Source organism: Leptodactylus fuscus, chromosome 5 (genome assembly GCF_031893055.1).
Source record: "Leptodactylus fuscus isolate aLepFus1 chromosome 5, aLepFus1.hap2, whole genome shotgun sequence".
NCBI lineage: Eukaryota > Metazoa > Chordata > Amphibia > Anura > Leptodactylidae > Leptodactylus > Leptodactylus fuscus.
In genome coordinates this window covers 124,141,965-124,155,599 of record NC_134269.1, presented here as the reverse complement: position 1 = coordinate 124,155,599, position 13,635 = coordinate 124,141,965, and the positions used below count along the sequence as shown (strand labels likewise).

General features: G+C 41.5%; 1 protein-coding gene across 2 annotated transcripts in view; it reads left to right on the top strand.

The window, feature by feature from the left end:
* The first annotated feature begins 1,941 nt into the window (after nucleotides 1-1,941).
* The window catches only part of BRD1 (bromodomain containing 1), a 47,733-nt gene continuing 36,039 nt past the window's right edge, over nucleotides 1,942-13,635 (top strand). Inside the window, exons 1-3 of one of the 2 annotated variants that reach the window (XM_075274167.1) lie at nucleotides 1,942-2,226; nucleotides 7,181-8,552; nucleotides 12,366-12,522. In XM_075274167.1, coding sequence (XP_075130268.1) covers nucleotides 7,189-8,552; nucleotides 12,366-12,522 — 1,521 coding nt within the window. In that variant the 5' untranslated portion in view covers nucleotides 1,942-2,226; nucleotides 7,181-7,188. Of the gene's footprint in view, nucleotides 2,227-2,606; nucleotides 2,661-7,180; nucleotides 8,553-12,365; nucleotides 12,523-13,635 lie in introns of those variants that run through there. The other variant, XM_075274169.1, reaches the window with a different exon arrangement.

Genomic DNA, 13,635 nt, shown 5'->3' with positions numbered 1-13,635 from the left:
CAGTTTATTTATGGCGGTGTTATTATGGAAATGTGGTAAATGAAATGTGAACTTATATTGGCTGATACACGTCATATGACTGAATATTGAAGGACCTGCAAACTGCTACTGACTAATAGAGATCATAAATAGGTTGGTTGCTATGGAAAACTGGTGTAAAGCTGTGTGTATGTGAAGACTGAAGAAACTGCAGGTTTCAATTAGTCCATAAGCTTCATGTGATCATGTGTATCTCAGTTTGGAAATCAGTGAAAAACCTGTGATCAGCTGTTATGGAAACCTGGAGTAAAGCTGTGTGTATGTGACCTTGTGTAACAGTGTCATCCACAGGGCTCAGTATGCTGTTCTATAGCAGGCTAAAACAAAATGGCGCTTGGATGCGCAGTACTGCGCATGCCTGAGCACCATTTTGGCATAGCTCGGTATAGAACAGCATACTAAGCAGTATGCTGAGTTCTGTAGGTAGCTACAAGAAAATGACGCTCAGGCATGCACAGTAGTGCTCAGAATGGAGCGTTACTGGATTTGAAGTGCCAGGAACGAGACAACAGATGATGTAGGCGGTACAGCAAGTGTGGAGGATAAGGGCATAACGGAGCATATGGAGGGTGCTTGCTGGCCCTGGGGAACGCCCAGGGTGCTTGGTGAGCCTGATTAGCATATCTTTTTTTACAAATTTTTACCAAAAACGGGGTGGTCATTGAACTGGAGGCAGCACCTGAATAGCCATTTTTCTTTTAATGCATCTTTAGGGCCAGTTCACATGAAATTTACAGGCATGCATTCTGGCACGTATACACGCGGCTGCAAAATTATGCGCGATATACGTCCGTAACGAGCCATTGAAATGAATGGGATCTGTTTTGAGCGCTCACATTCTGACACGTGTATACCTGCCAGAAGGCGCGCCCGTAAACTCTGTGTGAACTGGCCCTCAGTTAGGAAGTGGCTAACCTACTATATATTTTTGACTTATTACAGAAGACAACAAAAAACAATCAAACGACATTCAAAAATGTTTTTCCATTGACTTTTCATTGTTTTTTGTTGTCTTCTGCATTGTCATCCTGGAGCAGTTTAATAAATTGCAGAAGTTCAAGTTACTTTTCGCATCATTTTTTTGTATCCACAAAACTTATGATTAAGACGTAATGTGAACGGGCTCTAACTCTGCTACATCCGTATGTCAGTTCTTTGGCACGACTTTCCCTAATGCAGTTCAATAACTGCACATTACCGAAATCTCTGCTAGCTGTCAGCAGTGTACAAAGTATACATTATTAGTTTTACACTACATCAGCTGGCAGGGGTGAACCTGCCCCTTTCCCGAGGCGAACTACAGAAAGCCGGGGGAGGGGGCAGAGCGGGGGCTTGTTGGCTGAGCGGAGGGGGCATGGCAAATCGAAGGGGGCGGGGCTTAGCGCCGTTCGCCGGCAGAGAGCAGGCCCGGAGACTGCCTGAGCGTGAGGGGTGGCAGCTGGAGCAGCACCGCTTTGCTTAGGTTAGCAAAAATGCCGCCCTCCCTGGGGCCCTGGCATAGCGCTGCCTGAAGCGCTCGCTTCAGGTCGCCTCATGGGTGGTGCGGCGCCAGGGGCCCAGACCCTGACTGTATTGCATGTACCATAGCTACCTCTCAGCTATAGTAGTTATTGAGTCTGTGCAGGAAGTTTATTAGAAAAGTAACTAGCTCTTTCTTACACCTCATTTACACTGTAAATCCAGAAAACCCCACACCCATCAGATTTATGGGTCTAGAAGTCCTCTTATCCTGACTGAAACGCATAGGTTTTTACAAGGGCGCTGACTGATTACCATGACAACACTTTGGTGTGACCAGAATACTTGCCTCCTCTATCATGGCGGCACGTAACCTACGTGACGCCGTTACGTCGGACCAGCGGAGAGGGGCGGTCCGCGTTCTGGTGAAACCGCATTGTTTGTTTCAAAGGAAGAATCTGGGCCGAGCCGCGGCCGCCGTGTGTATACCCGGAGACAGGCCAGGACGTGCACACGGATCCCAGGAAAGTGGCTCACGGCCGATTCCGGGGCCCCTCCTCCTCCTTTCGGCTGGACAAGGAAGGGAGTCACAACCGGAAGATCTGGAGAGGAGGGGAAGCTTTTGTGATCGCTCCGTGGCGGTGGCCACAGTTCGCGGTCAGGCTGGGAAAACGATCGGTCGCCATTAGGTGCTACCCCGAGTGTCAACAGTCATTCCGCTGTCCGCAGGTAACGGCGACCATTACGCCCTACAGTCTCGTCTCATCTTCATTTTGCTGTGACTGCGCACAGCCGAGCTCTCACTCTCCACCCCCATCCCCAGCCGGCGTCAGGGGAAGGAGGACCGCTGCTCCCTGCTTCTGCTGTGTGTGTGTGTGTGTGTGTATTCTGCTTTGTGCGCTTGTTTTGTTAGACGCCATGTTTGCAACTGTGGGCTTGGAGTGAGGCTGGACGAGCAGAGCGGTGAGAGGGAGCGGGGCGCTGACACGGCGGAGAGCAGGACTCCGCTGCTCCCGTATCCTGGCCGCTCTAACGGCCACCCATTGATTTAAACGGGCCCGGGAAAAGTGTTTGGTGCAGTGACGTCACGGGGCTGGCTCCTGTCCCAAGTTTGGGGGTATTTAACTCTTCATGGGAGCCAGGCGGCGCTGCTGTATTGTGAGGTAACTCAGCCTGCTCGTGTTGTTATCAAACACTCAACTGCCTATCAGCATGTTGTCTAGTGGTGCGGCCATATGGCCTTAAAGGCGCAGGCACCTGGGAAGTAGCCTTCATATATGCATGGCCTGGTGCAGCATAGGCTACACTCATCTGGCTGATAACAGAGAGTAAACGACAAATGGAAAGGGGAACTTCCCAGTAATCTGTACTTATGGTGGGGTTTGAAGGGGTTGTCCAGTTTGAGAAAGTAAATGTGATTGTTTGTATATAAAGAAACAAACTTTCTGTATCAATTCCTAATAGTGTGCTAGATCTGTGTTTGCTGTCATTCATTGTTTACTTCCAGTGGCTAAAAATCAGTCCATAGTCATGTGATGAACATGGTCCATGGTCATGTGACGGAACACAGCTTGTTAAAGTCACAGCACAGTAATCAGACATCTGCCTCGTAATGAATTGTGTATATCACATGACCATGGACCGATTATAGCCACTGGAAGTAAATGACAGCAAGCAGAGATCTAGAAAACCATGCGGAATTTATACAGAGAGTTTATTTTTAATAATGCAAACAATAACTTCTGTGTCAATTCCTCATGGTTTTCTAGATCTGACTTTCATTGCTTACTTCCAGTGGCTATAATCTGTCGATGGTCATGTGATACAGTCCATGGTCATGTGATGAGCACACAGGTGCACAGCTGGTTACCAGGCAGATGTCTGATTACTGTGCTGTGACTATTACAAGCTGTGTGTACATCACATGACCATAGACTGATTTTTATAGACTGGAAGTAAACAGAATGAATGACAGCAAGCAGAGATCTAGAAAATAAAGGATATTGGAAAATTGTATAATGTTATACAAACAATAACTTTTATGTACTGCAACTGAACAATCACTTTAAAATGTATTATCAAGTCTTACTCAGATTGCAGTATTTTTTTTTATGAGGGAGCCTTCACATGGAGTAAACGCGCATGTATTTTTGCAAAATACACGTATGAAAATAAGACTCCCATTGACTTCAATGATATTTTTTACACGTGTAAAAATATGCCTGTAAAATGTCATTGAAGTCAATGGGAGTCTTATTTTTACACGTGTATTTTGCAAAAATACACGCGCGTTTACTCCGTGTGAAGGCTCCCTTATTGTACATGAACCATAGTAGTGTATGTAGCAATGTGAATTGGTTTTCCACAAAGACCCTCAATCAATGTTGAAAATATTGCTGCATTCACTGCTCCAGTACATATTACAGAGATAGTTGTCTTTAATGTTCTCCAAGACACGTGCAGACGTACATGCTGAATACACGCATGAAAAATTGTCCTCTTCTAGCGGATGTCATTTGGCCACTTTTTGATTGATCCCAGCATTACAGTAGGAAATGAACGCTGATAAATATGTTTCAGATCCCACCAATCTTGGGTTGACCATACACAATAGCTCTTGGCCAAATGCTTCTGATCTCCAAGTGTACGTGAATACTTACTTCAGTCGAGTGTGCATGTGTTCTTTGTCGTTCTTTTCTTGGAAAAGAACGACAGGACACTTGTACACCTGAGGAATGCCATATTATTTTTCCAAGATCAGTGGGTTTGGCCAACATTCATAAAATATTTATAAGGCCATCCTTAGCCCTAGGATTTCAGAACTTCATTATATATAATTCTTAAATTTCATGTTAGTGTTTTTGTTGTTAACCAAATGTCCCTGGCAGCTTCATATCAAGGTCTGTGAACATTGACAAATTTAGAAAGTGAAAGATCTGTGCTTGAATAAGAAGTGACTGAAAATACGCATTCAACACTTTGATGTGTCTGTATGAGATAACTGGAGCATCCCACACCAAAACCACAAAACCAGCTCCCTTCATCACCTCATTCTGTTCCACTTTCTCACCACAACTTTGCATATAGACTTTATACTTGAGTACTCCTGAGATTGTCTTCTAGTTCTTGCCGGAAATCTGTGCTCCTAAGTTACATAGAGGTTATCTATATTTTGAGCCCTACCGTTAGCCAATCACGTCATGGTCCATTCTCTTGGATACTAATCTTCTAGTTCATTAGGGAAGACTGATACTTGATATAAACCTATGTTGGTTTTTGGGACTTCAGTTTCTTGGATGACTGATATCTGCTGTAAAAGTTTGGCTTGTCCATGACTTCTTAGGCTTTAGAATAACTTAGTTCTCAGCTAAACAGTTATGTACAGTTAGTACATATGCCACTATACACACCAACACAAATTTACATAGATCACTGAAATGGGGCTGTGTGATTTTGCTAAAAAAATAAAATCTCAAATTTTTTTTGTCCAATTTTGTAGGCAATTTTCGATTTTAATCTTGATTTTTCTGGTTATTGATTAAAGGGGTTGTCCAGGATATGAACATTTTTAGATCATGAGTATCTGATTGCTTTTGGGTGTCTGATGCTGACCTCCCAACCAGCTGACTTGGCTTAAGGCAGCCCACGATTTATTGTGCTTGTATATAAAATACAAGATGGCAAGAGTTATTGATAAATGTTATCATGCTTTACAGTAAATGTCTACATTTGCCAGTAGTCTGTAAATGGGACCACATACCTTCAGTACTTGCTTCAATAGACAGCTACGTCTCCTGACTCCCTATGTACACATGTACACTTGGTTTAGCATAAGTTTGCATTTGTTTTATTTTGGGGGAAGAGGAGTAAGACTCCATGCTCTTGGCAATCTAGTCCATACATTGTTTGGATTTCCCAGTCAAAGATTAAGGGTAAGTTCACACGGGGATTTTTTGGATCGGAACCTGAGGCTTCCTCCGCCTCAGGTTCCTATCCAAAAACCGGGTAGCCGCGACTGAAAGCAGGTGCACTGCATCGGCATCCAGCCGCGCACTCTGCTCCTGATTGGGCCTGATGAATGGGCCTTGTCCGGAGAAGGGAGTGTCTTCAGGCCGAATCGCGAGGCGACTAAGTCTGAAGAATGAGCATCTCGCTTCTTTTTTTCTGGGAGCCAGAAGAAACGGCTCCCGGAAAAAAGACCCGAGTGGCTCCCATTGATTTTAATGAGTGCCGTCTTTTTGGTCAGGGTTTTGAGGCGGATACAGCCTCAAAACCCTGACCAAAACACCCCATGTGAACTTACCCTAAGACTCCTTGCGTGATAGAGATATATGATGCTAGGAGTCCCTGCTGCCCCGAGCTTCACTATCCATACTATATACATTAGCATTTTTTAATATAGCATTATCATATCCCTTAGGCTACATCGCCTAATTTTTATTTATTTTTTTTTATTTTTTTTTTGCATTTAGTAGATTTTTATCAGTGAAAACTTTTTTTTTTTTTTTCTTGAGTTTGGGAGCATTCTAGCCGTTTTATTTGTATAAGCGTAATAACTGCAATTTTTTAACATATATACTTTATAATTTAGTATTACAAAGTATGAGTTCAGACACTGGTTCAACGAACGTTTTTCATACAAACCGTGACAATTTCACTTTTGTCCAGTCCCCTTTTGAGTAGTGCAAAATATGTCACTGTTCCTGCTTTTTGCCATAAACTTCTGTTGTATGCTACTTCACTTATAGGTACATCCCATTTTTATGAGCTGAACTCTTCCTTTAGGTTTATGTTCTATAGTGACGTGTATTCCATAATTGTATGCTTAGTTAACAAGAATTGCCAGGAACGCTTGAGACTTTCAAACCGATGGAATCTAATCTTGCAGTAACTTGGTTGAATGCAGAATGTTTTGCAATTTTTTTTTTTTAATTTTTTCAAATCTTATTCACGTCTCTTTGGAGGCTGATATTTCTAAGAATTAAGTGTAGAATATACTCTGCACATTGGTTTAAGGTGTAACATTACATTTCTGTACTATGAATTTTTTTTTTCTTGTTTTTGTTTACACTGGTCACAGTTGCCCCATTGTGTCTGTTGGATGAACAGGGCAATGGGCACAGACCGCTACAATAGCAGACTAAAATGGTATCTGACGGAGTTAATTGACTATAATGGGACATTTCGGATGTCTGTTCTTATAGGCTGAACTCAACGGATGAAAAAATTAGACTTGCAGTCCTTTTTCGACCGGCAATTTTTTGACACACCCTGCGACAGTGTCTCTAAACGGAAACTCTAACGCAGATGTGAATGTATTCTTACTGGAATTTTTTTTTTTCTATAGATATTTTTTTTTTTCTTCTTCTTGATTTGTCTACTTATCTGGGGTTCCACTTTGAACTCCATTTTGAACTCTAAAGCCTTGCCATAAGCCTTGAGCAATACGTTTACTAATATCCTTATATACATTTCTGTAGAATTTGCTTTAAAAGTATAAGATCAATCTTGGTATGTGCGGTCTATGTCTATATATTTTTTTCTTTTTCCCTCTCCAGAATGTTGCATATTTCATTTTGTTAATGCAAGAAAAGTGGAGAAAAGTTTTTAAAATCAGTATTTTTCTTATACATGTCCTTCTTAAATGTCAGTATTTCTTAAAACCTTGTTAATTTCATTTCAGATCTCAAGATGAGACGAAAAGGACGTTGGCACAGGGTTTCGGCCCCCAGAACTTCTACTTCTCCGTGTAGTATTAAACATTCCCCTACTCGAGAGACCTTGACTTATGCCCAGGCACAGAGAATGGTTGAAATTGAAATTGAAGGACGTTTGCACCGAATAAGTATATTTGATCCACTAGATATTATTTCTGATGATGATCCCACTGCTCAAGAAATGAGTGAATGCAATAGCAATAAAGAAAACAGCGAGCAACCTCCCCAGGTTTGTCTGCGGTCTAAAAGACACAAAGCGAGCAAAGCAAAAAAGAAAAGTGAAGTTCTTCCAGCCACTCATGGTCATGCGACCACCAGCACTCTTCCAGAACCCAAAGTCCGTGTTATAGAATGTAGCCCCCCATCTGCACCCAATAGGTCTGCTGCATACTACAAATTTCAGGAAAAGTCCTCTGAAGAGTTGGATGAAGAAGTGGAATATGACATGGATGAAGAGGATTATGCATGGTTGGAAATAATAAACGAGAAGAGGAAAAGCGAGGGCTTCTCAGCAGTGTCTCAAGACATATTTGAATTTCTTATGGACCGATTTGAAAAAGAATCTTACTTTGAAAACCAAAAGCAGGGCGACCAGCAGTCATTGATCGATGAGGACGCTGTGTGTTGTATATGCATGGATGGTGAATGTCAAAATAGTAATGTTATCTTGTTTTGTGATATGTGTAATTTAGCAGTACATCAAGAGTGTTATGGTGTGCCATACATCCCAGAAGGACAGTGGCTATGCAGACATTGTCTACAGTCAGGTAATACCGCAATTGAGTGCGTATTGTGCCCGAACAGGGGAGGTGCCTTTAAAAAGACAGATGACGATCGATGGGGACATGTTGTTTGTGCTCTATGGATACCGGAAGTAGGGTTTGCAAACACAGTTTTTATTGAACCAATTGACGGTGTTCGTAACATTCCCCCGGCAAGATGGAAATTAACTTGCTACCTCTGCAAGAAAAAAGGTGTTGGTGCCTGCATTCAGTGCCATAAGGCTAACTGTTACACAGCTTTTCATGTAACCTGTGCACAGAAGGCTGGGCTCTACATGAAAATGGAGCCTGTGAAGGAAGTGACTGTGAGTGGCACAACGTTTTCTGTGAAAAAGACTGCATACTGTGATGCTCATACTCCTTCAGGGTGTGTCAGGAGGCCATTAAATATTTATGATGAACCTGAATCTAAAAATGGCATTTGTAGGAAAGGCACTGATAAGTCATTGAGGTCAACGTCTAAAGTTAGGAAAAAAGCTAAGAAATCCAAAAAAGCAGTGACTGAAACGTGTACAGTGGTCCCAACAGTCAGTGTACCAGATATTCCACCTCAGAGGTAAGATGGGAAGCCATATGGAAATGATGTGTAAATTCATACTCTCTGTCTGTCCTGGTTGTTGCCGGTCACAGTGAAAGCTGTGCTGTTATTGGTTGGTATTGGCAAGTGAAAGCTTCATAAATCTCCCTCAGTTCTTCTCATATGGTATGATTCACTGCGAAACCACCACAAAAAGCAGGAGTGACTCAACAGCTGTGATGCTTTGTTCTTCCAGTGTCTTATGTTTAAGGTTCTTTATTGAAGCACTTGGTCACCTTTTTGACCGCTATTTTACACTGCGTATGTATGTGTCATCTTTACAAGGTAAGACGCTGAGTAGCTTAAACATGTCTCAGAAGCGCAGCCATTTAGTCTTTCTGATAGATAAAAGAAAAAAAAAAAAAAATATATATATATATATATATATATATATATATATATATATATATCCATTAACTGAGCTGATTCAGTGTCTCTCTAGGTAAATTTGATGAAAGTGTGAACAGGATCTTACTTGTGTTTTCTTTGATAGCTGATAGTAAACCATCAATATATTTTTTCCAGGTTATGGACGAGAACTGCACAAAGAATATGCATGATGTGCAGATCTTCAAATCCACCATTTGTCAATCACTATGCAGAAATAATTGTTGGGATGTATATGAGGTTATGGCTGTGTCCCCATGTTGCAGATTTTACTGCGGTCTTTCGAGCCAAAGTCAACAATGGCTACAAAAGGAATGGGCACTATATAAAAAGCTTTTATACTTCTCCCTTCTGATCAATCCATTCCTGGCTTTAGCTCAAAAAAGCATCAAAATCTGCAACAAAACAAAGTTGTGTTTCCGTAACGTGTGGACTTAGCCTAAGGGTGCATGCACACTACGTAACGCCGGGCGTGTATGAGAGCTGTACACGCCGGCGTTACAGCAGGGCTGCCGAACACTTCCCATTCACTTCAATGGGAGCGCTCGTAAACGCCGCTGTTACGAGCGCTCCCATTGAAGTGAATGGGAAGTGTTCGGCAGTCTGCCGTAATGCCGGCGTGTACGGCTCTCATACACGCCCGGCGTTACGTAGTGTGCATGCACCCTAAGAGAGCCTTTCAGTTTAATTGGGCCTTTCATGTTCCCATCGATGAGCCCCAGGGTTGGAGATATTGTTGCTGTGAATTTTGGCACCGATATCTCATCGGTCAGAAGGGCCGGCCTTACAGCCTAGCGTCATTGCGATGTGATGATGTAGACACTAAGACCCACTCTTCTGACAGTGTGGATATATCTGTTCTGAAATTAAAGGCAACGATATCTCCAGTACTGAGAAAGCTATCAGTGCGCTCAATTCACATCAATGAGGACGTGAAAGGTCCTCTTTAAAGGGTTGTCCAGGCTAAAAAATTTTATTTAATTTAATTAACATTCTCTTGTGTCCTCAGTGCTCCATTGTCTCCCAGCACGGTTCGATCTTACTGGTCCTTTTTTTTTTTTTTTTTTTTTTTTTCTGGTGGAAGTCTCCTCCACATGTGACTGGTTGGCCGCAGTGGAATTGACATGGGATGTCAAAGCTGGCAACAGGACTGGAGCGTGCTGGAAGGACACAGTAGAACACAGTTTGTTTTTTGTTTTTTTGTTTTTTTTCTTAATACCTCCTCTGGCCTAATTCACCAAAAAAAAAAAAAGAAAAAAAGCCTGCTACTGGATTATCTATACGCAATTCTGTACATAATCCACACCATACCTGTACCCTAGGGATATGACCTGAATCAAAATCAAGATTAATCAGGCATTTTATCTCAGTTACGATTAATACTAACTTGGGTGGTCACATCCCATTTAAACTACAAATAAGTGCATGTTGGGCGACACTCATGAGATTTGGTTCGAGAGGTTAGTCCCGTAATTTTATTTTTAGACCGAACACTGCAGAACAGAAACTATTATACTATGGGCTCCCTTCACATCCCAGAGTATAAGTAGAGGGCCAAAGCAAGTGATCAAATATTAAGAAAAAATAAATAAATTTGATCACCTTTCCTGGGCTTCAGTATATTAATCTCCGGGATCTGAAGAGACTCTGGAGTATAATAGCAGTTCCGATTTAGATGTGTTCTGTCTGAACAAAACTGGAGGTAAAACCTCGCACATATTGTAATAACTAAACAGAAATAACTGATGTGAACAAATTAACATCCGTTATCTGGGTTGATGTTCGGTTTTCGAATAATTGTCCAGTCATACCTCAGAGTGCGTCCTGTTTTTCAATGATCCGAAGGTATAGACAGTAAAACTGATGAAATATGGAAGTGAAAAACTGACAAGCTGAAAAATTTTGAAATAAAATTCAGGGGATATCATCAGTTTTTCATTGATGAAACACTGACCGCTTCTTCATTGCTCATGGCAGACACAGTGCTGCTAATATTGGATCTCCTATTTCACAGCTATCTTCTCCCATATCTGTGAGTATCTTATGGCAGCAGCAGTATTTTCCCAAAAATTAAAAAATATTTGATCATGTGAATGCATTGTCACCTACAGGAATGCTCTTATATTTCCTTATTGTTAGTAGGTGCTTTGTTTGCATGCTTTTGCATTACATCCAGGTCTGTGGTTTGCATATGGAATAACAAAATAAACATTGGAAAAAGAGTATCATGATGAACAAAACCAATCTATCACACAGTTCCAGAAAATGTATTGTCATTTGTCCTGTATGCATGTGATATTAGAGGCAAGAGACACCTGGAGGGCTGCAGTATACAATGTTATAAATGGGGTCAGTCAGTCACCCTGCTCACTCAATCATATAAAAGGAATGATACTAGTCATAATTGGAGGTTTACTGAAAATGTAATATAACCTTTCAAAGTGACCCTTAAATAAGAGTTGAGTGACAATAGTGTGGATTGGAATAGTGGTGCATTTCTGAGGCTCTAGACACTTTGTGGATCATTCGAAAGCCATCCATAGAGTGTATTTGCTGTCAGTTCATTCTCTATGGTGGCGCACAGTATTGACAACTTTCTGTGGTGGTGATTTTTTAAAACACCCTAAGCCTGAAGTTACAAGTTATGGAACAGATGTTTTTTGGGGAGTTTTTTTGTATCCGAGTTTGCTGTTTTTCACCCATAGCTCCAGTATATTTTGTCTTCAATGGATACAGTGGGCAGTCCTGGACCATGTGACTACTTTTAACGGTTGAAAACTATAAGCACGTTTAGTCTGTGCTTCCAATGTATTCACTGGCTTTCTGTAGGTATAATAGGGACAGAAAATCCACAGAGGAATATTCTGCAAATAATGCAATGCTTTTCCGCAGTGCTTTTTTGCTGTGACTCGCTATGTGGGGCCTTAGCCTAAAAAAAGGATTCTCACAAAAAAAAAAAAGGTTTATTTTTTTTAAACCTCACTCACACTGTTGCACAGATCTGTGCATTTTTTTCTCAGAAATTCTGCATTCTCTATTCCTGGCATGTATTCACTTATTTATTTACGTCTTCCTTGAAGCTGCTCTAAGAACATCTTGCGTGTTAGTCAAAGCTGCACTTAACAGTATAGTGTTGCCACCATAGTAGTGCTTTGTGGGTACCACCATCTGTGAGCTCGGGTATAGTCTTATGTTGGTGAGATTGGTATATATGAGATGGGCTTAATATGTAATAGGCACTTTGCCGTATATGGCAGTATCAGACGGAGAATCTTTTTAGTGTATCCTGCACCTGGTGACCGTTTTGGAATGCAATGGGATGACTTGTTTGGTTGTGAAATATACATTACGTTTTGGAAATGTTTGATTATTGTGTTAACTATTCTATCACTTTATCTCCCATAGAATAAACAAAATAATAAACCAGGTATCAATTCAACGGAAAAAGCAGTTTGTTGAGCGGGTACAAAGCTACTGGCTACTAAAGAGACTCTCAAGAAATGGCATTCCTTTACTGAGGCGGTTGCAGTCCAGTTTACAGTCCCAGAGAAATATTCAGCAAGTATGTATATTTCCATTCTGTCATTGAGTATAGAATTGTGCAGATGTTTCTTCATTAAAATATTTACTAACCAGAGAGTAGATTTTACAATACTTCAATAGCCATGCTCCTTCATTTGTAATACTAGTCGTCTTCCATCACCGCCACCAAGTCCAGCTCTTTGCATCATTTAATAAGCGCTTCTTCAATGATTCAGGCATGTATTTTTTTTTTTTTCCTTCTTCTTCTCCTCCCCCTAAGGGTAAGTTCACATGGCAGAAACCTTTTCCGCCATGTGGCTCTTTGGCACGGCATCCCGCTTCTGATTAGGCCCGAATGAATGGTCCTATGCAGGAGGGTGTTTCGGGCCGCAGACACCGCAGCTGACTGAGCTGCGGAATCTGCGTGAAGATAGGGTATGCCACTTTTTTCTCCCGCTAGCTGAAAAATAAAAAACAAAAATGCTAGCGAGAAAAACAAGCGAGTGAGTCCCATTGTAATGAATGGGAGACTTTTTTTGCAGGCGGATTCTGTGTCAAAATCTGCCTGCAAAGTACTGTGTGAACTTACCCTAACTCTCACCTTTCCCAAGCCCTTAGTTTTGGAGCTTTATATGCTATTCGGGCTCTGTACTGTCAGGTGGGTGGTGCCAGACAGAAGTAGGCCACCTGACTGGGCTCTGACAGTACAGGGCCTAAGTAGCATACTGGGCAGTAAAACTGATTGTACAGCTTTTTGGGGAATGATGGGGCTAGAGAGAAAATTCCAGTTATACTGGAGACAGCGGATTGGTGCCTATATTAACATATGCTAAAAATCTGTGGGGGGAGATGAAAGGTTTTCTTTGAAGTGTGATTAAACTTTCAAACAACTCTTGAGTTTCTGGCAGCAATTGTTTTACTAAATTTGTAATATGTTTTTGGCTCTTATTTGTGTAATACTGCGCTTATGTATTCTTTCCCTAGTTTCTGTATAGAGTGCTGAAAGCTGTACACTGTTTTCACTAGTATAGGCATGTCTACTCTGGGGTGTCACTTCAACAGTTTTATTACGAGTATTGTAAAACAAAACACTGCTTTTGGTGTCTGCTTTCGTATGACACAAAAATCAGTTTTAGGGCAGGTTCACATCTGC